The sequence below is a fragment of the Adelges cooleyi genome, unplaced genomic scaffold (genome assembly GCF_023614345.1).
Source record: "Adelges cooleyi isolate 19-005CV unplaced genomic scaffold, UGA_ACOO_1.1 ACOO_flye_CR_arks_rails_tigmint_CR_PRNA_574, whole genome shotgun sequence".
Classification (NCBI taxonomy): domain Eukaryota; kingdom Metazoa; phylum Arthropoda; class Insecta; order Hemiptera; family Adelgidae; genus Adelges; species Adelges cooleyi.
This window is the reverse complement of record NW_026096268.1, coordinates 2,464,005-2,486,705: the sequence shown is the minus strand read 5'-3', so window position 1 is coordinate 2,486,705 and position 22,701 is coordinate 2,464,005. Positions and strand designations below refer to the sequence as shown.

Here is a 22,701-nt window from a genome sequence, read left to right as displayed (position 1 = left end):
ATACAGAATTTCTGTGCGCTGATTACACCTGATAACACCTATAAGTTTCAAAAGGAATAAAAGTAAAAAGAAACGTAACTTATGGGTAAAGTAATATTTGATGTATATAACTAAATAGCAGAAATCTCATAAATTAAATTCAAATGCTAGTTTAATATTTTAATTAAAAACTATTTTCATACGAAATTATAAAAAAAAATAATCACACATTTAATTTTTTGAAATATGAAATAAGTAGAAGAACATGAAAAGTAATTTTAAAGTTGGAAATATAGTATAATACTATTAGTGTTAGTCTATTTAATAATAGTGGTAATGATTTGGGTTCAATGTGATTTTATAATTATGATGACTAGTATACAATATAAATATTTAGGTACTAGTTTTAACAATCGCAAAGAAAATCAACATGGAAATCAATCAATCGTGTAAACGTATTTAAATAATTACATCGTGATGCGTTTGAGTGGAACCATTAATTACAATTTACAACATTATAAACAGTATCCAAAGTGTTCCACATTCGCCAATTAAATGAGAAATGACTACACGCATGAGGTGATCATTATTATTATTAATTTTTTTATCCTAAAATATATGCTTTAATTTATTGAACCGTTCTAATATTCATCAACAGACTAGTGGTATACCGGGTATGTTATTAACAACGTCGCCAGTATACCGTATACCCACGAGGTTTACTAATTAAATGTACAAGCAAGCGGAATACAACAATTTTGTTTAAATTTATTACTAACAAAAGTACCTTTCTTTTAGGAATTCGTCGATAGCGTTATTACGCGTACAAACAAATAAATAAATATTTAACACAATATTTTACAATAAGAAAACTTACAAAAACATGTATAAAAATCAGTGGCCGATATTATTGTTGGCGTTAACACTACTACTACTACTACCGCTGCTGCTGATGTACTTCGGATTAGTATTGGTGCTGGCTGGCGCATAGTAGTCGGGTTGCTGATTGGATCCGGCGCTCTGCTGTTCGCCCTTGTAATAGCCGGCTACCGTCTGCTGGCCCGTCGACTCGCCGGCATAGAACCCTGCGTGCATTTTGGCCTCAGTCTGACCCTTGTACAAGCCCATCTCCTGTTCGTATTGTTCGGAGTAGTGACCCGCCGTCGGCACGGAAGTGTAGGCTTTGACGTGTCCGGTTTCGTGTTTGCTGAACAGCGACTTCAGTCCTATCAAACCGGATATGGTTATGGCCAACATGCTGGTCATGATGGCTTTACCGGCCAACAAGAACAGAGCGCCCAGCGCCAGAGGAAGCAGAGTACCGCCCATCACAGCTGCACCGGCCGCCAACATGGGTCCCAGATTTTTGTTCTTCTTGCCTCTCGCTAGAGTAAAAAAAAATAAAATGCTTAAGCTTAATAATTTTGTACAAAAACGTCTAACTTTCTTAGTGATCAATATAATTTTCGCCCTCTTATGCCGTGAATACGATATAGATATCAACGAGACCTGATCGGTGATCGACATAAATATAATAATAGATCACTTTACATTTAATATTAGGGAATCACCGATCAAGTTGTTATTGCTAATTTTTTTTTAAAACATTATTAATTCATTCAATGCAACCCATCAACACCGTGGATATTGATTACAGTCAGTACAGTGTGTAACAATATCATAACAAATCCTAACCTGGATTGATCCATTAAATTTGTCACATACAATTTTTTATGCACCAATAGTTATTGTGTTATGTACAACACGACTGGACTAACCGTTAAAAAACGACGACTTCAGCAGAGCCCACGGGACTTCGGGCAACTCTAAACCAAACGAAAACAGACCGAAGATGTTTTGCAGCTGCGATACGACGTAGTCTTCGATGCCTTTGGACTCTTTTAGCGCGTTGTCGTCCGACACCCTTTCCGCAGCGTCCGCACCGTCGTCGACCTTGTCCGGTTGAGTGAAATAAACGATGGCGTTCTTCAACAGACCTTTGATCAAGCATATTCCCGGGCTGTCGTTGGCCGAGCACACCTTGTAAGCCGAAGACGAACCGACCGGGTCGGATGTCGCCCCGACGGCGGCGAACACCAGCAGCGCGGTAACAATGTACGGTTTTAGCGACGACATATCTGACGACAGCGGACTACACACTGATCGACGGACGGATGCCGCGCCGGGTATTTATATATGACTTTCGAATTTGGGTCCTTTTCTTTTTTTATTTGTTTTTATTTTTCTTTAATTACCAAATGCGACCGCCGAGTTTAAGCGAACGCGCGCAATCCAATCGCCCGACGTATCGGCAACGCGACTTTCAATCACCTACATATTCGGATATGCATGACACCTCTAACCGCAGCGACGGCACCGAGTGACGGACTCGCACACAAGTAAAATATGTGTGCGCCCGTATTTGTATTTCGTTAAGTATTAGTTTTCCGCATTATCGGTGAAACGATGAAGCGTTTATGTTTGTACGCGCTCTGCTTGTATCTGGTAGTCAGCTTGTACGGCGAAACGATACTGTGTTTGACGGAAACCAATGCGTTGGAGCTGGCCGCAATGGATTCCACCGTGACCGTCGTCGACCAAGCCGGATCGGATTTATCAGTAGGTAACGTTGAGTATAATATTATAGTATAATATAGTACCTAAACATGCGAGGTAAATGTTATATAACGTGCGTGCTGACAAAATTTGTGTTTGTCGCAGGCAGAGGAAAGAAGAAAATGAAGAAAAAAACGTTAAACATGATGATCGGAGCCACGATGATGGTGGGCATGGCGTTAATGAGTATGTTCATAAACGCCACGGCTGCGGTTATTGGCAAAGCATTGCTGTTCACGCTGGTTGCTAAATTGTTGGTGGTGTCTAATTGGAAGAACAGCGAAGATTCGGGATCATCCAAAAAGGAATCGTCTCACAAGGATTTGACGCTCATCGTGAATGGAAAAGGAAACCGCTCCAGTAAACATTTTTTTTAAATTTATTTATCGTATCATTTTAATACCAATTTTATTGTTTTATATAATAATACACAAAAATCAAATATTTTACTAATAGATATTATATATTTAAAAAATAAATTATTTTGTTTTTAAATTATTACACTTCATTATTGTATCTAATTATTTTGTGAACACTTTATTTGATTATTTTCTAATATTATATAACTACAACAATACACCTAATGTCAATTTCTTCCTAATCGTATTGTTGATTTCCATACTGAATGGGTTCACTAGCAGTATTATATCCATTATTCGCCTGAAACAAATGTAAAAGTTTGAAATTATTAAAATATTGTGTTTTAAATAACACATTGTTCAGTTTAAATGATTTTCAAGAGCAACACACATTTTATTAAAAGGTCTAAAACAAATAAATAAAATACATTATATACAATAGTTATTAAGCGTAGAGAAACATACAAAAGCTCAAAGTAACGTTTCAGAAGTTATATATAGGCATTTTTTTTTACAAAATAGAGTAATAATTTATTAAAATCTTTTTAACATTTTTAATATAAATAATTAGATTATCAAAATTTAATTTTTTTACGACACTTGGCTATGTTTTAAATATTAATAATTATTACTATGTAATAACTATCAAAAACAAGAGATTTAAATACCATTCCCGGTCAGCAAAACAATTGAAATATTTTCAAACAATTTTTTACGACTTTTTGTAGATAATTATTGAACTATTAAAAATATAGATACAAACTTTTACTACAAAAACTGTTTTGAACATATTTTTAAAATGTTATAAAATGTATTTACAACATTTTGAAAATATTAAAATTTTTCGCTTTTTGGAGTTAAATTTTAAAATATTAACAATTAAAATAAAATAATGCTTAATAAAAATAATAAATTAAAAGTGTGTCATTTGTGGAAAATAATTGTTTATAACAATTGATTTCCTAATAAATACTCGTTAACCATTTATATGTTGTATATTATATTTATAAATAACTAAAAATTGTTTGACTCAACCGCAAGTAATTATTTGTTTTTTTTTATGGGCTACATATTTGTATTACCCGTATAAACACGCGATTATTAAAATGACTCGTTTGATATGCGAGTAATGTATCAAATTAAAATTGAAAAAAGTAGGTAGCAAAAAAAAAAGGGATAACGCATGAAACTAGTTAACCTAATTGTAACATTTTCTAAAAACCTCATTATAACTTATATACAAAAACAATTGTATTATCTTATTTTACAAAGCGAGTAATGTAAGTATTAATTTTACTTTTTTCGTTAAATTAAGTGGTAAGAATCAAAAAGGTCTCAATGATTTTTAAAAAAAATTACAGGATGACATGATAGTTTATTTTAAACGATCTTCATTGCTTTTGTCTAGCACCTTTTTTAGAAATCGATTACAATTTTTTAAAACAGCACGAGTAGACATTCATTAGTTATTCAACTATTTGACAAAATATATATGATCAAAAAGTTGTTTTTGAAAACAATGTCACTTGTACCAGTTTGGCTCTCATCACATAACTTAAAATTAATTCTCTCGACAGAACATACAAATTATGTTCTTTGTAAGCAACGTTTCAATAATCAAAAGAACTACTAAAATATTTCATTCTACAATCAGGTTTTGTTACTGAAAACGAATTGTATTTATAATCGTTTCATTGATACTTAACTGCAAGTAATTGTTATAGTTAATTTTGAGATTTAAAAAAGCAAAATGTAATAAAAACTCACTTCTGACGAAATTGCCGCCGATGAGGGTGTAAACTTGTAGTCGGAACCTTGAGTATAACCATGAGGGGCGTTTATGACTTCATAAGTGGTTCTCGCATGTCCATGACCGCCTTTCTTAGACACGGCCATTGCGGAAAGCATTAACGCCAAGATGCTGGTCATCAGGCCTTTGGCTGCCATCAGAGCCAACGCGCCAAAAGCGGTTGACATCAACGTGGTGATCATCATCATGCCCCCGAGCATAAGCACTCCGGCCCCTTTGTCCTTCTTGCCCCGTCCTTCCGTGATCGGTGCACCGACCAACCATGTGATTGTATTTACCGGCAGTATGATCCGCAGATGGCTTTTCTCAGAAAATTCCAGCATCTTCGAATACACCGACGAGTCGTTCGAAGCATATTTTCTTCCTTCGTCGTTCACCGCCATTCCTCTGGTGGGCACTATGGACAAGTACGACCCCAACAACGGTATCTCGCCTTGGTAGTCCAACACCGTCCGCATGATTTTCGAGCCGCCTCTCTTAACGCACGGCCACAAGTCCATGACTTTGGCGCATTTTTCACCTTCGTCCAGCATCGCAGTCAAGTCGTTGGGCCACGAGTGGCACGAACACAGCGCACCCAGTAGAATCGCCAATCGAAAGCCGGCCATTATGCGTTTTGCACAAATTTCACAAATTATCAACGACCGGAGAGCCAATTAAATTTAATCTGGCCGACGTCCGATCAGAAATGAACGACTAATTATGAGCAATTTCCGTTTTATACGGATTTATATGATTGCGCATCGTTGACCACCCGTTCGCGGTTTATATCATCACCCAAGATCTATCTGTACACCGATCACGTGCGACCTGTATGTTTCAGCGGTTTCTTTGGTTTTACACAATTATTAGGCATACCGTCGGATGATCACCATGACAATAGAGTTTAGTACAGTGAATTACCGATGGGCAGCTAACGTGACAGACTCAATGCAGCAATGGCAATGCCCTTTGGATACCAAAAATCAAAAAATAATTTTGTATGCCGGTTAGAAACTATATTGAAAGTATAAAACGCACACGCAAGGCTTGTGGTCTTATAGCGTCGACTAAATTTCTTATTATATGGGTGAACAATTCGCGACAAAGTCCTAGTTAAAAAAAAAGTATTTCGATTTAAAAATTATAATCGATTTTCAAAATCTGCGGTCTTTGTTCTACATAAATTATTTATAATAATGTAGGTTCGCGTGTTCAACATATTGTTAACATTTCAATTAAAATAGTTCTCAATGCGTTGATTACTTTTCGCACATATCATTATAATATTTGCACCTATATTCAACATGTTTTAGTGGTCAGTGTAAATTATTTTTTTTTATTAAATATATCATATTTTTTATTAGCTAATTACAAAAGAAGTATTAGAGTATACATACATGTCTAGCTAGCATAACGTCTTAAATTGTTTTATATGTGTACATTTGCTGAATACCTATGAAGTTTGTATAACCAATGAAGCTTTTAATGTAGTATAATTTTAAAACTAATATAACTAAATTAAAGTGTGTTTTCGATCAATATTTTCTTGTGGATTTTTAAAATGTATTATATGTTTTAGGTATATTTATGCAAAAACACTACTATATAAATTTGTCTGTTACTCCAATAATAGTAATAATAGTAATCCTTAAACAAAGCAAAATTAAACGATACTACTGAATTAAAAAAACTTTGTTTCTTAATACCGATAAATTATATTCCCGATTTGAGGAAAGAAAAAGTTATAGTTTAATTTAATTTTTCACCCCCGAGAAAACTACCATGCATTACTGTGTACTGATTTTTAGTGTTATTGATCCAAATAGTAATAAAAAAAGCTAAAACATTAATCTATCAAAAAAATTTTAATGAAATTTTGTATTTACAATTTATATCGACTATTGTTTTGAAATTTAATATGTAATATTTATTTGCTTATTTCCAAATAATATGCTGTAGAGTCCATTGTAAAATTTTTTTTTTTTAATTATAATAAATGTGTATGATCTATGCGTTCAAACAACATATTAGTATAGTATATGAGCTAAACAAAAAAATTACATTTCCTACTTAATTGAATCCATATAACAGTCTTCGAAAATACTTAAGTGTAAAATGTAAACTTTTTTTTAAATAACATACATAATTATCTAATTTATTTTACTTACAAGTTCTTTATCCTAAATCAGATATTTTATGACTTATTGATTGCATTATGACAGGTCTATAAACAAACAAATAATAACAATATTGTGACTACTGATAGTTGCTACCTATAATGAACAGTTTATAAAAAAAAAAAAAAAAACAAGATCTCTATTATTGTTGAGACTTGTAATTTAGATACAAATAATCTAACATGATATATAGGTACATTATGTATATTATATTATATTATATTATTATTATTATTTTTACTTAACACATGCTTTTTTTGGCAAAGTTCAATGAGATGAAGCAAAATAAATATTGCTACTTTGTTTGAAAAGTAAAAAACTCAACTGACATTATAACCAAACGTTAATAAATTGTATTATCTATAAAGTATATTAATTACATTTGATTTACTAGTATTATTGTGGTTTATTTCATAAAATCTAAAATTAATCTCTATGAGTTGAGTTCAATTTCAATTATTTACACATGCATCTACAAAGTTAATATTTTTAAATGTTCAGTTAAACAACTTGGATGTATTTTTTTATTGAATTAACTTATGTAAGTCGAGAAAAATTTAGTATAATATGCATTTTGAATTAAATTACTGCAAAATAAATGTCTGTACCTTGGGTATAGTTTTATTTTCCATAAGACTATATCGTGTTAATATTTGTACAAAACTTTTTATATTTTATTCTGCGAGTATGATTTTACCATATGATTTTACTATATGGTTTTAATTTAACTGTTTGGTGTATAGATCCAAGAAACAGTTATACAATTAATTAGATACCTAGTATACGATTTATAAACAATAAATACAAGTTACAGGCTTCAATATAGTACTCTAGTGTACTTTCATTAATTACTGTTAAATATAACACTGTATCACATTATTATATTATTATTTACTTAAGTTTTGAAATGATGTTTATCTAACATATTTATATAATAGAATGATGTACATTTTATTATGTTTATTTTTATATAATACATTAAAAAAAAAATGTTGATGCTCGTTAGTTAATCCAAATTAAAGTAAGCTCAATATCATTTTTCAATTAATTTTTTTTTATTTTCTACTAAACTTGATTAGGTATAGGTGTTTTACACTGACATTTTAACTTTTAAACATAGGTGCATTTTGGGGGAAGCTTGGGTGTGCTTAGGACTCATAGTTTAAAAAAAATTCAATTCGATATAATAATTGTAAATTTTTAAGTATAGTTTATTTAATAATTTGTCACAAATATTAACAAATTAATGTGTAATGACAATAATTTATGTAAAAAATATATAATCGTAAAATCATTATTTATGAGATTTTAATTAAATTAAAAAATAATATATTAGTGGGAATTGATAATAGAACATTTTAATTTCATGTTAATATAAAAAATCCCAATTGAGTAGGTATAATGGTTAATAAATAAGTTGCGTATATAATATATTATAAACAATAATGATGGTGACAATGCAATAATATTAGTTTCCCTAAGTAGCAAATACCATAGAAATTATACCTTATATAGCTTAGATCTTAATAAATCTCTAGCCATAAAGGTATATCTTAATATACCTTAATATACCTTTATAGATAGAGCTATACCAATACAACGATCTAAGCTTGACGGTCAACTTTGTAATAACATAATAGCTTATACATGACACAGCCACGGAATTTACAATTTTATTTTAGCTGAATAATCAATTTTGCAATAACATGTAAATCATAAATAATTATTAAAATCAAATAAGTTAATTAATGTATAAATATTAATCATGAAATAAATATATAACTTTAGGGGAGGGGGGTCGTTTGTACAATATTTATTTTACAACTATTAAATATAACGTAATGATTAATGTAAATCGAATGTTATAATTGTATATACACGGGGATGGTCTAAATCTAGGTAATATTATAATCACGTTGTTCGACAAAAAATTGGCAATTCTTTGCATGTATTATATTTCTATAAATAACTATTACATACAACTATCTATGACAGTATAGATATCTATGACAGTCACAGTTATTAGCAAAAATAAATTAAAACAAATGTTTATAGTAATATATAATTATGAACTATATGTACAGATGATGAAAATTTAAAATATGTTTCAAGCAAAACTATAGAGTTTGAGCAATGGTGTCGACAGATGATAATAATATGATATGTGTGTTATCTTCATTGTGTGTTCGCACGTATCACATCATGATATGAAAACCAGCGTTACTGTTGCTGCTGCTGCTGCCGCCGCCGCTATGATGGCAACCTCGTCTTCGTCGTGGGGTTAATAGTAGTGTAGGTAGTACCGCACTAAAAAGAACCTGTAAACGATAAAAAAAAATATATAATATAATACATAGATATTGAAAAAATTCGCAACTGTACACAAACCGAAGCAAATATAATAATAACATCAAATGTCACCGACTCAATTAGGAATGATATGTGATATTATTATACAGAGAAATGAGAATGAAAAAAAAAAAACCACCGTGTACTTCTTGTGTGTATTTTCCTAACATTATTATTGTATATCTGTCACAAGGCGCGCGCGACACCGTTGTGTCTGTTGTGATGGACTTCTTGGTTTAAGAATTTTCAACCATGGGAACCCACGCAAAAAAACCGGCTGTCAACAGAGATGATGGTACTGACGATGGTAATAATTTTAACAATAATATAGAATGCAAACATACGACGTGTCCCGTACGAAAAAAAATATTATATACTATTTTATTATTATTAGCATGGAAAAATAGTATCGCGTCGGTCGGCCGTAACGGTATACGCGCAGGGAGACAAGGAACAATATTAATTTGAAAATAAAACGTGAAATTAGATCACACACACAGAGGTCTTTTTATTTCCTCTCGAGCTAATGGTAATTGATTAACAGCGCGTGCAATACGTTAGCGTTGGCCAAGAATTTCTTCATCTTATGATGGGTATATTGTATATACACATATTTGATATTGTACACTGATCGGTACAACATCCGAGTCAAATCGCGTTAGACAAAAAAAGACCGACGGCGCGACCGGAATTCGGGGTAATTAATTTATTCCGTTACAAATGTCATTAACGACGGGATAGCCTACATAATAGACAAGAAGGCAGAACATTTGTTTTCTATATCACCATAAATAACCTCTGTTTTTTTTTATCTATCGGAATTCGTACAGATAATTTCCGACATAAGAGTATACATCAAGATAATATTATGTTTTACACATAAATTATATCATTAATAATCACATTCAAGATGAACGGACCGAATGACAACCAGTGTCATTTTACAATTGGTTATACAATTCCGGGTTATCGAAGGCTCTTGCAGGACACCTTGAAATGGTGAATTTCCTGTCACAAAATACAAATTAATAGAATACATTGACATGTAGCAAACCGGCCATTGGCATTACCGAAATCTAAATACTTATTAGCAATATACATGTATAAGTAGCATAAGGTTTTGCACGCTGTCATTAGTAGGTAATAAGTTTAATAAGGATGTCATAATATTTTATTCGGCTAACAAATCAAACGTGGCATCTATTATTCAAACGTATGCCAAACAAAAAATAACACACGGTAAAATGGAACTCTTTGTAATTTAAATATTAAATTCATTTTTAAATTACATTATCTAATAAATGTATAAATTAGTATATTTAGTATGATTATTATAGTTACAACTTACACAAATACACTTGCATAACTAAAATAGAAAGGAATCTTTCTATTGCGCGTTGCGTGTCAATGTAAAGCTGATAGCTTTTGAAATTTTATTATCTTAAGTGAAATTTGTTCACAAATCAGTGACAAACCATCGGATCAGAACAAGATGGTAATAATCTATCAGAGACGAAAAAACCAATCGAGTGTAGTAACACAAAACAATTATACTTTTGTTGTAAATATACATTATTCTCACTCATTGTGCTTTCATTATTTAACCCTATAAATTGCTTAGGCGTGATCGAATGGATGAATGGAAAATAAGGAAGTCGTCTATATCATTGGAGTTATTCATGGGTAAGTAAGTTATTCATAAGTAAAATAAAATACGAACAGAAACTGAAGAATGCGCAGTGACCAGGAACCACGGTAAAATATACCAGAAACAGTTTTCTATTTCATTCGATTTTTGTTATTCAAAAGATTTCGCTTTTAAAACGTTCTTTCGAATTTAAATGTCCAACGCCAACGATTACAAGCAATTTATATATTATAATGTTCTCTTTTTTTTTGGTAAAATTGTAATTTGTTCACCTGCCTTATACATGGTACGTGACCGAATGAACTTAATGCGTATGCTGTCATGTTGTTATCATTAAAGAGAAAATTGTTTATGAATACTTTTATCGGTTAACCTATTAATATACAAATAATACAGCTACTTGGATAAATTATAATAATAAATCTACATCTATAGATATTGTGCCGATACTATATATATATATACGTAATATATATAATATTATATTTTATAAGTCTTGAAGAATAATGGACGCTGTATATATGTATGGCATAAAAGTATATTATACACGCAAATATCCAGGTCGTACAAATAGAACCGATGAGCGATTAAATAGACCAGAACTAAATATAATGAATCAAGACGGCCTACGGAACTATACTGTACATTAACGTTTTTGATGTTTCGTCACAATACTTAAATGTTCGTTTAAATAATATTATTATTGTTGTGATTAATTTAATTTTTAATTTTGCCACAGAATAGGTTATTGAATTTAATAAAACGTGTAATTCTTTACGGACCGAAAAACGTTAAATGAATTCCAAAAAATTGGTCAATTGAAACGATTATTCTTTTTTTTTTTTTTTTACCCATAATTTTAAATACAACGATGATTTCAATAAAGCGATAAAAAATAAAAATTCTAACGGCTGCTATGATTTAATACTACCTTTTAAAATTTACTAACTATAATATAATTTGTTTGTACTATAGCTTAAGATTAAGATAATATTATGGTAAAATCTATCTATTTTTAATCGATTTGGTGGATTGCAAAATGATTATTTTCTTTAGAAAAACTTAGAATATAAGGTATTTCTTATTTTTTATTTACCCCTAGCATAACTCAAGTTTATATTGTTGTAAATCTAGTTCTCATAACACTAAAAGGTTAAAACAAGTTCCCGAAAATGCATAATGCAATCTAAATTCCAAAGTTAAAAATTTAAGCTTTACAATTTGTTTTTAAAAAACCAGCGCTGCGGAGCACCTAAGAGAGTCAAATGCGGATATTATAACGGAATATTTTTATTTATGCTAATCTGTTATAAACTATAATATAATAAATACCAATAAAAAAAAGTAATACTAAGGGTATTATATTTTATCGTGATATTAGTCTTTCTTGGGTGTAAATCATTCAACCAAAACAATGGCAGAAATAATTTCAATTTCAATGATATTATTGTTTTCTTATGAAATGGACGAAAAATACGGATTAAAATTACTCTTCGTTGGTTCTTTGTTTCTGTATATCATAAAGGTGATTTGGTATGTACTTTTTGTTGTTTGTATTCATCGAGCTTGTGATGTATTATGTTTTTTTTCGTATAGCTATTTTTTGTCTCATATTGTAATGTCGGTCCGTTATGTAGTTTAAATAATAAACGATGTGCTCGTTATGGAATAATAGTGTCGACGGGGTTTTCATAAAATGGCCTAATATTACGGATTAAAATGTATAATTGAAAAATATCTAGGCTACGGCACGACGCTGAAAACGACACCGTCTGTTTAAAGTACATACTAGTTTTTAGGTCTTAATACACTTCATTTTTTTGCATACTTTAAATATTATTATAGTCGTTTGACCAAAACTAATTTTTTTTTTGTCCGGACATTAGACTCGGTGTCGATTAAAACCGTGCAGAATTTAGTCATCCCGGCGAAGATTAGATTCACTCCATAAGATTGTTTATTTTATTTTATATATTTTTTTTTATTTTCAACGTAACGTCTTGGAAGCACGTATACCCACGGAAATCGCCCGGATTAAATTATCCATAACCAAACGCCACAAAACTGCACAAATTTAGCAACAAGAAAAAACCAACGAAACTAGCGATATTCCCATGCGGTTAATGCCGGTATACCGGGCAAAAATATGAAACAAAAACATCCTTGAACTTGGTCGTTAAATTTGTGTCAACATTTTTGACACATTTTCTTTAACCGTCTCGAATTCGTCGACCAAATAAACGGTTCATTAATTAGGCTTGTAATAAAATGTTAGTAATGTATAAAACTATAATGGAATGGTCCAAATTTTAACTATCGTTATTATTATATAGCATAATAATTAGAAAACAATAATTGGACTATTTCTTATGTTTAGGATAAGAATAAATCATTATTTAGACGCAAGCGTCATTTAAGCACTATAAGTAACAAAATACAATATCTGTCAACAAAACTGCTTTCTACTATTATTATTGTATTTAGTTTTTACCTTTGAAATTCACTAAAGACTAGAAAAAAAAGTTATATTTGACAAAACAAATGTAAAACGAAACTATAAAGTGTGCGTTGAAAATGAGCATTTAATTTTGCTCCACCGTAACGTATTTTGACACTTGTACTCTAGTTTTGGGTTTCGCCAGTTTAATTACAAATCTTCTATGTGTGTGTGTGTGTGTGTACTTTAACTGTCACGATAATATATTTTTAGAAATGTGTACATTCTACCTTTACCGTGGCAAAAAAATAATAAATGTTTAGTTGTTATTTGTTACGAACAAAAACGTTAATTTGATATTTTCCAACCATGGACTATTAAGAGACGAGTTCTTTGGTACCTACCTGTCAAAATGTACAAAAAGAAAAAATAAGGAAAAAAAAATACTGACGGACATATAATATCTGTATCCGGTAATCGTTGGCGATTATTGTGTATGAGTCCACTGAGTTTCATTAAGTGAAAAATAATGAAAATTGCCTATTTGATAGGGTATTACATCGTCGTTTCATTTCACACTTTCTAAATAATATATACATATATATATATATATATATTTTTTTTTTTATTCAATGTCTTGCTCGGACTTACTGTGCCTACCGGATGGAAATGTTTTATTACAATGCAGATTACAGAAATATATATTGTAATTTATGTTATAATTTGTTTTGTTGCGATTTACAACTTGTATGATAATTGACGTACCAAAACGTCAACAATAGATTTTGCTTTCTTTGCGGTTCATATTATTATACAAACGCTCACGTTTAGTCGACCCGTCAGATTTAAACGGATTAGATACGCGGTTTCAGTAAACGCTGCCACAAATGCATCAGCAATATACCTTATAAAAATGGGTACTTATTGCTCAGTGTAAACGTTGCCATGGATAAGTGACATGGATCTCACACATGACAATTTTTGGTAGACCAATTGTTATAGTTTCCGTTGATTTGCTTATTTTCGAACATTGTGGCGTTATTTCCAGATCAATTAAAAATTTGAGTAATGAATTTCGGAGTGATTGTAACTAAATAAGGTCAATGCGTCAGTGCACAATTTTTTTTTAAGAAACAATCAATAGTGATGAAAATGGTAAATGTTTAATCGCGTTAAATATGTTATAAAGTTCAATAAATATTTTCCTCGACCCGTTTGGTCGTACTTACCGCACGTGATCCTAATATGAGTGTTACAAGATGTTCTTTTTAAATCGTGTTTCTCAACAATCGAACTTGATAATAATACACAAGGAATCGTGATCTTATACTGAGTTAATGTATTAATGTAATTGATAAAGGGTCAACGTACTTCCGACTAGGTGATTAACGGTGTCCTTTGAGTCCCAGCCCGACAGCGAACAGGGCAAAAAAGAAACCGGCGAAACCCGTCGTGGCCACGATGAGCACCAAGCCGCCCAACATGAGCGGCACCAGCGTGAAGAACTTGAGCTTGTAAGCCAGCAGCAGGGGCAGCATGAACTTCTTCAGCTTTTTAAAGTCCTTTACCTTGAACGGTTTGTGTTTCTTGCCGTGTTTTTTTCGCCGGCGTTTCTTCGTCACTATGGTCGGCTTGTCTTCGGCATAACCACCTAGGAGGGTACGCACAACAAATATAATACAAATTTCCAAAAACAACAACAATATAAGTAGTATAATGGGTAGGTTTGGCGCTAGGATAAGACGGCAAGGTAGCACGTTGGATGTATGTATGGTTACAATTAGAAGTACATGTTATAACAGTAGAGACTAGAGACGAGATTGTTTATCTTTTCTCGATTATAACTTGGAATGAAACAGAATACGGTAGGTCATGTTGAAAAAAGAGAAGGACATTAATTTTAAATGATATGAGAAATATTTTAGAGAAACACCAATGGAAAATGTGGAATATATAAGAAAATGTAGTGAGGATTTGGTTGTTCGACTTCGTTTATGAGAACACTAAAAAAAATAAATACTATTACTAAAAATATTTTTCATTAAATCGCTAATTGTAGATGAAATGATAAAAAAAAATTAAAATTAGAATGATTCGGTTATTAAAAAAAAATTAACATTTTCATCTCATCCCTGAATGGCGTGGACAACGCCCGAGATGCAATTATTTGTCGTTTAGTACGGAATTTATCGGCCGTGAACCTGCGAAGTCACGGGAGTTTCTTTAATTTAAAGTAGTACAGACTGTTTTGTCTTGGCGGCCAAGGGCACCGGGGAGGAGGAGGGAAACAAAACAAACGGATTTGTTTAGCCCGACATTACAGAAGACGAGCGCGTTTTTTTTTTTTTTTTAGAAAGCCAAATCATCGTCCATTTATTGTCCGTTTTCCAGATAGCAGATTATCCCTGTCGTTAAAGTCCTGACTCGCACTTTTTTTTTATTCCGCTCGCGTTCATAACTCGCCAGTGTTCATTACCGTTAAACGAGAAAACAATGATCGAGTGATATTTTAACACCGCCGTCGTCGCTTTCCCGTTGGCCGGTTCCCACGTCTAACTCGCGCGTTTTGAGAACACATTAACAGCTTAATCGAATTAACGGGTACGTTCAATATAATAACGTATTGTAATCACAGCCGAAGGCGCCACAGCCGCCGGTCTTGGCGTGACGCTTTGACAATGACGTTGATTATCGATCACCGTTGACGGATTCGTCACGTCCAGTGTCGTCCACGATCATTGACGATAATAAAAAAAACGCATGCAAAACGGCAATAAAAAGCGGTTTTGGCTCGGCATCGGTGCAAAATGAATGCAAAACGTGTCTGCTAATAGGTCTGCTAATCCCGGCGTTTTCGGCGTCGGTGCGAATTGCGCTAGTTTCTTGGTTCAATATACCGTGTCCAAGGTCGTAACCACAAATCGATACTCCGCCGGCGAAGACGCATACTTGCGCCGGGTTTTTTTTTTTTACCCGTACTCCACAGTAACTTTCTTTTGCCGAAAGCAAATACCCGGCGCGGCGGCGGTGGTGTCGTTTTTTGGATCATACCTATAAACAATTTGTCGGATGAACGATCCGCTTCGGTCAGCCGACCGGAACGCATGTTGATCGCTCGGGTTTTACTTTTCAAAAATGTTTAAGGGAATGAAAAAAAACGTATAATTGAAAACATGAAATAAAAAAACCAAACAACAAATACTCGAACTCGAATCAATTGTTTGGTTATCTTTTGGCTATACTCACTGTCTAGGCGGTCGGGGTCTACTTGTTGCACCTCGACGATCTCCTCGATCTCCTCCTCGTTGTCCTTATCGCCTTGATCGTCGTCCTCGTAATCTTCCTCTTCGTCTTCGTCGTCGTCGTCATCGTCGTCGTCGTCCTCGTATTGTCTCACCTTCTTGGACGTCACCTCCATGCTGGCCGACGGACTGACGGTGTGGGCCGACGAGGGAGGCGGGAACGTTATGGTGATCATGGGCTTGGACGATCCGTCCGTATGTTTGTACTTGGACGACGGCACCATTCGGGACACCTGGGTGCTAGACGTCGGTGGCCGCGAGGTAGACGTGGTGGCCGCCGGGCCCGTGACGAACGTCGAGGCGAACTTTATCGGCGTGGAAGCCGTCAAAACGGCCGACGTGGCCGGGACTGTGGGCCGGGGCGGCGGAGTCACGGATATCTGGGTCCAGGACTTGCCCAGGGCGTCCCGGGCAGCGGGCGATGGCGGGTCGGGGGCTCTGATAATGATGCCGGACGTCTCGGTGGTGTGCGGCATGCCGGCGGCAGGGTCGGTCTGCCGCTGGACCACCAGGCCAAACCTGGACCACATTGCCGGCGCGTCGTCGTCGCCGGACGCAAACGCAGACGAACCGCACGCGTCCCTAAATTGCTGGACTAGCAGCAGCAGCAGTATGGGCACCGTCGCCGCCACGAAGTTGGCTATCCTTGGCAGCATTGCGTTACTGTGCGTACGGGTAATCCTACAGGCGGTACACTAACGATAATAAATTAACAACAATATGTGGTCGTCGGCGGCGCGTGTCGTTGTCGTTTCCGTACACAATCATCGCTGCGGCGCGGGATGCGTGTGGCGTGTGATCGTGACGGTCTGCGGACGCTGTTTACACTGAACGGGCCCGCGGCGTTGACGGACCAAGCGAACGTTCCGGCGTCGGCAGCGGCTTGGTCGCGCCGCTCGAAGTTACACGAGCCCGGGACGGCCGCCAACCCCCTACCACCGTATCCATATCACATGGCGTTTTGCCGGTCCAATGGTTTATCACGCTTCAATTAGCGCGCCGGCCAAAAGACAAATAATAATAATAGACGTGTGGTAGGTATACACGACACTGTACGCGAAGTGGCATGTAGTAGGTGGAAGTACAAGAAGTGCGTTATTATAGCTGATATTATTATGTGAGGTACGGAGTTATATATGGAAACAAAAATCACTGTTTGCCAATTCGTCTTAGACAGACGTTTGTAAAACCGCGAACTGTGTTAACAGCTATTTTCACGGTGTTCCCCGCAACTATGTATCGTATAGTACAATGCAAAGATATAATAATAACAATAATAATTTTAAAACGCGTTTTGCGTTCCAATTAAAATCCAAATGGATGTAAAACGATACAATGTCGTCTACAGCTGTGGTAGTCCTCTTTCTTTCTGCGATATACCTTCTTTTTTTTTCGTTATTTGCAAAGCGATATTCGGGTCAAATTATTACACCTAGATATGTTCTTGGGCACCGCTCATTAGGGCTGGCCACCGACCGGTGCTGTTATTAGAAAACGTTTTTTTTTCACTTTTTGTTCGCCGATAACTATACGTATAGTAATAATTATTATTCGCCTCGTTGTCGAGTCCACGTCTTCAGAAGAAGACGGTCTTCTTCGTTGGCGGTGACATTCTTCTTAGCTGGCTATTATTGTTTTGCCGCCGCCGGCTACCAGTTAAACACAATGATGACCACTCGCGGCCATATCGCTGTGCCATCATCTTACATTGGTCATTAAGAAAGTTTCGTTTCATCGTCATATTCGCAACTAATTAAACAGTGTTTCGCACGCCACGAATAGTCCTCTTTTCGCGTATGTCGTTTGCCGTACCGCTAATATTGAACTTCTATACTAAATGACTTTAAAAAACAATGATCATTAAGCCGAGTGACTTTCATGACCATTCAGGAATGCTGTCAATGTGCACAAATAATATTAATGATAATACAGTAGCGAGTAAACGTCACAATGACTGTGTTGCGAGATCTATAGAGTTCAAAGCAGCTAGTCGTTATTTTTTAAAGTAATACTTGAATTTCTCAACAAAAAAAAAACAAATACAGCAAATTGCAGCCTGAATAGATTTAATTTAGGAAATGTTAGTATTAATTATTAAATTAGTTAAAAGTTATACTTAGTATTAGGTATCTATTGTTCCCTAGATAGCGACGAGGAGAGAGGAATCCGAGTCGGTAATAATAACAATGAAAATAAACGTAGAAGGAAAGGTGGGAAGGGGAAGACCGAAAAAAGGTGTTTGGATACAGTTGAGAATGATATGAGGAAGGCTGGTGTATGCAAAGATAATGTGGGAGATCGTGTCGAGTGGAGGTTTGGGACCAGGGTGCGGCGATCCCAAATAATTGAGATAAAAGCGAAGGAGAAGAAGAGTATTTTTTTTTTAGAAGAGTATTTATTAACTATAAACCGACTATGATTTGGGAAAAACTGCTACATTTATTATTGGACATAATAAGTAACCATATAAACAATAATATAATGATTATTCTGCTGTTGATCGATTATTTAATAATGAAACATTGCTTAGCATACATATAATCGTAAGATTTTGTTTAAAATACATAACACTGGACAATTACAAGAATTAAAACAAGTAATACATGACTTAAATCTTAATACTAAAGTTCACGTCAAATTATAACTACAAGGTGATTAGTTAACCTTGTTATTTTGTCGTTAATTTTGTTCAGTTTTTTTTTTTACTTTCGTAGACTTCTGACGTAAAATTATTAAAATTTTTTTAATTGCACCAAAATCATCTCTTTCTTAAATTTTAATTTTAAAACGGTCTAAATGTTTAACAATTACGTTAGTAGTAGAATATATTCTAATAAAAACAATGACTGTTTGATAACTAGTTTTGAATGATTACTTTTTAACTTAAAAACATTTTAAAGTTATGATAGCAACAGTAAGTTTTCAGAAAATTAGGCCAAGTTGTAGTCAGTCAACACTTGACATAGCATTATATATTGCTAAAACATACATAGTTTGTAAAAGGAAAAGAAAATTATTCCTGTATTGGTGCTAAAAGTAGAAATTATAATATGTAACCATAGATAATAAGTTTATTGATGAAAAAGAGCATATTTTAAGTTGGCACGAGAGTTTAACGCTCGCTTTTATAATATATTATATGCTACCTATAGTATATGCTATTACCTTACTATGATCATACATTTTGTCCTAATTTGAACAACTTCAATTTTTTTATCAAATCGTTGTAAGTTCAACTTAATAAACAGCAAGTGTGTTATGAGTTATAAGTCAATCATGTATTATTAGAAAAAAACAGGCAGTATAAAAAAATCGTATGTGACACATCTGTCCAATGACAACTAAAATTGTATTATCATCCGATCCAGTGGGACAAGTCTATTGTTTTAATTGTCAAATAAGTAATTCCAGATAAATCACGAACATAAAGACTTATTTTTTTTTCAAACATAAGAAATATTAATTGTATTAATTTTTTATTCGTTTTAGTGAAACTTATTTTTAAATGTTTAAATTTTACCAGTCAAAACTCATAACTAATAAATGCAAGTTAAAGCAACTTTCTTCGAATATTTCATTTACATGTACCATACACATCATATTAGATTATGAAAAAGAGATGACTGGACAAAGAAAATTTTATATTTGAAAAGTTATTTATTTTATCATATTATACTGTTGTAACAATTTAGCTTGACGTTTATAATTCACGTTTATTCATAAATGACGAACACTTGCATTGAGTATATCCTTATATAGTTTGCTTGACGGTAAGATAAAATATTATAGCACGTCTTAACGAACATAAATCTTAAAAAAAAAACAGCATGATACACACATTGTGTGTATCATCACACAAATATACAAAATCACGTCTTTAAAATATATATATACATATATTATTTAATGTTTCAGAGTTTTATTCATTCTGAAAAGTTATTCACATTGTTTAAAAAAACGTTTTATAAGGGTTATTAAACTGTATATGGATTCGATTATAGTTTTTATCCGACTGCAAAAGAATGAGGGTAATGTGTTTATTTATTATTTTTTATTGTTCATGCAACCAGTGTATGTGTGTGTGTGTTTTATAAACGTTTAAAATGGGATTATAGCGATTACTTTAAATTACTTTTTAGCTTTCATGCGAAGCTAGGTAGGTAGAAGGTATTAATAATTATTGTAGAGTAATGGTGTTTTGTTTTTATGTTTTGATACACTGATGTAGAAAATATCAACTATAATAACACGAGCGCTAAGAGAACCAATGGAAAACGGATTTTTTTTTTTAATTTGGCGTCTCCTATCATACTTGTGTACAGATATAGACAAAGGCATGCGAAAAAAAATCTTAGAAAACAATTAGATGTATAATTCGCGTTCGTATATATTATATAAATGTATATACAGACAAAAAAGTGGACTTTATATGGAAACCCAACCGAGTAATTAGATTGTCCTAGGGAAATAAATACCATTACACATACACATACACACAGACATATATAAACCGAGAATCAGCATCACCGAGAATGTTCTTGTACGACGGCGTTCGTCTGTTGAAAAATTGATAATAAGAAAGTACCTATCAGTTATCTACAAAAATGTGAATCGGATAAGGAAAGTTCATTAAGTATGTATGTTATTGCAATGGTGAATCGCGAAACCGTCTAAACCGCAATATAGTTTTTCAAAGGCAGGCGGGGAGCGGGAAGAATAGATCATTTTATAATATTGTAATTTACTGCTGATAGAAAGGTGTCTTTGATGTATGTGACCAATATAATATTGACGATACGAGTAAAGATGTATATTATATTATAACCGTTAACGTAATTCTTCCACAACACGAATTTGGCCAAATCAGTCACCGTAACCGAATATTAGCGGGAAAAATAAAATTAAAATACCGGCATGCCGAACTCAACATTCTTAACAATATTATACACAATAATACATAATAAAACATACAAACGACAATAATATGGCTTTAGAAATATAATAAATAAACACAAATCCATCGCCGGTTTATTGGGATATTGTAAACGTGACATAATTTCAAGCATTGTACTATTATTAGTATGTTAAAAAAAATATTGATCCGTCCGGTTGACATGTACACACATAAAACGTTCACATTGAATTCGCAAATGGAGTGTGTGAACATTTCGGAAAATAATAATAATAATGTCCGTTAGATTGATAGTTGCAATTTAATTGTAAATATTTTAAAACGGGGAACATACTTTGGCGAATAGAGAGTAAAATTAAATATCATACTAGCTTACTAATACTAATAATATAAAAGCCAGAACAAATATAATTCAGTCACAAAACTTTTTATTTTTTTTCTGCTACCTACCTTTTGACAATAATATAATAATTTAATGTATGGACTTCAAAAGTCAAATATTAATAACATTTTAAAAATTAAACAACGTGCAACCATTGCGATCAAAAGATGTCCTGCACAGAAACAATTGATGTACACTAAAGGGGGCTGACACTGAGGCTTTTTCCCATGTGCTTTCGAGTGTTTCAGAAAGTATTTTTTTTGAAAAATATTTGACTGATCAGTTGAAGATTATTTTTGACGCCTTAAAGAATCACATTTTCTCTCTGCTTTATCGTTGGAAAGAAAAAAGACTACATTTTTGGTGCTCATTGCAAAAAAAGCTTATACATTTTTATTTTGAAAATTCCCGCTCTCCATTCGCAAATATTAACAATAGTAGGTACCAAGAGACCCCAAAGTACAGGAATATTAAAAAAAAAACAGACCGATATATTTCTTAGATTTCCAATAAATTTACCTCGAATGACATAAATCTTGATTTTACAGGGACGCAAATTTCTGGTACACCTCAACAGTCTACCGTAACAGGTTCAAACAATTATATTAAGTGCTTTTGACGTCATAAATACTAATTGTCGCACTTAATTAACACACATCTCTGAGTGGAGAAATCCCAAAAAAAAAAATATTAAAAAAAAATTTTTTTTTTGTCGGTGCCGGTGGCGTCTTACCTTAATCAACAAACA

At 33.3% G+C, this 22,701-nt stretch overlaps 4 protein-coding genes across 4 annotated transcripts; 1 reads left to right on the top strand and 3 right to left on the bottom strand.

Moving 5' to 3' along the window:
* Positions 1 to 217: 217 nt before the first annotated feature.
* On the bottom strand, positions 218 to 2,132 carry LOC126843578 (uncharacterized). Its single transcript, XM_050581185.1, has 2 exons — positions 1,758 to 2,132; positions 218 to 1,364 (listed from the first exon to the last, which is right to left on the bottom strand). The coding sequence occupies exons 1-2, from the start codon at positions 2,113 to 2,115 to the stop codon at positions 874 to 876; spliced, it is 849 nt and encodes a 282-aa protein (XP_050437142.1). The 5' UTR covers positions 2,116 to 2,132; the 3' UTR covers positions 218 to 873.
* A 209-nt stretch (positions 2,133 to 2,341) lies between these two features.
* Positions 2,342 to 2,972, top strand: LOC126843025 (uncharacterized). Its single transcript, XM_050580320.1, has 2 exons — positions 2,342 to 2,602; positions 2,701 to 2,972. Exons 1-2 carry the CDS (start codon positions 2,446 to 2,448, stop codon positions 2,970 to 2,972), a joined length of 429 nt encoding a protein of 142 aa, XP_050436277.1. The 5' UTR covers positions 2,342 to 2,445.
* Positions 2,973 to 3,104: 132 nt separating this feature from the next.
* LOC126843586 (uncharacterized) lies at positions 3,105 to 5,446 on the bottom strand. The gene is made up of 2 exons (XM_050581198.1): positions 4,722 to 5,446; positions 3,105 to 3,255 (listed from the first exon to the last, which is right to left on the bottom strand). The coding sequence occupies exons 1-2, from the start codon at positions 5,370 to 5,372 to the stop codon at positions 3,193 to 3,195; spliced, it is 714 nt and encodes a 237-aa protein (XP_050437155.1). The 5' UTR covers positions 5,373 to 5,446; the 3' UTR covers positions 3,105 to 3,192.
* A 2,851-nt stretch (positions 5,447 to 8,297) lies between these two features.
* Positions 8,298 to 17,498, bottom strand: LOC126843566 (transcription initiation factor TFIID subunit 11). The gene is made up of 3 exons (XM_050581170.1): positions 16,604 to 17,498; positions 14,729 to 15,008; positions 8,298 to 9,241 (listed from the first exon to the last, which is right to left on the bottom strand). The coding sequence occupies exons 1-2, from the start codon at positions 17,313 to 17,315 to the stop codon at positions 14,743 to 14,745; spliced, it is 978 nt and encodes a 325-aa protein (XP_050437127.1). The 5' UTR covers positions 17,316 to 17,498; the 3' UTR covers positions 8,298 to 9,241; positions 14,729 to 14,742.
* Positions 17,499 to 22,701: the final 5,203 nt, after the last annotated feature.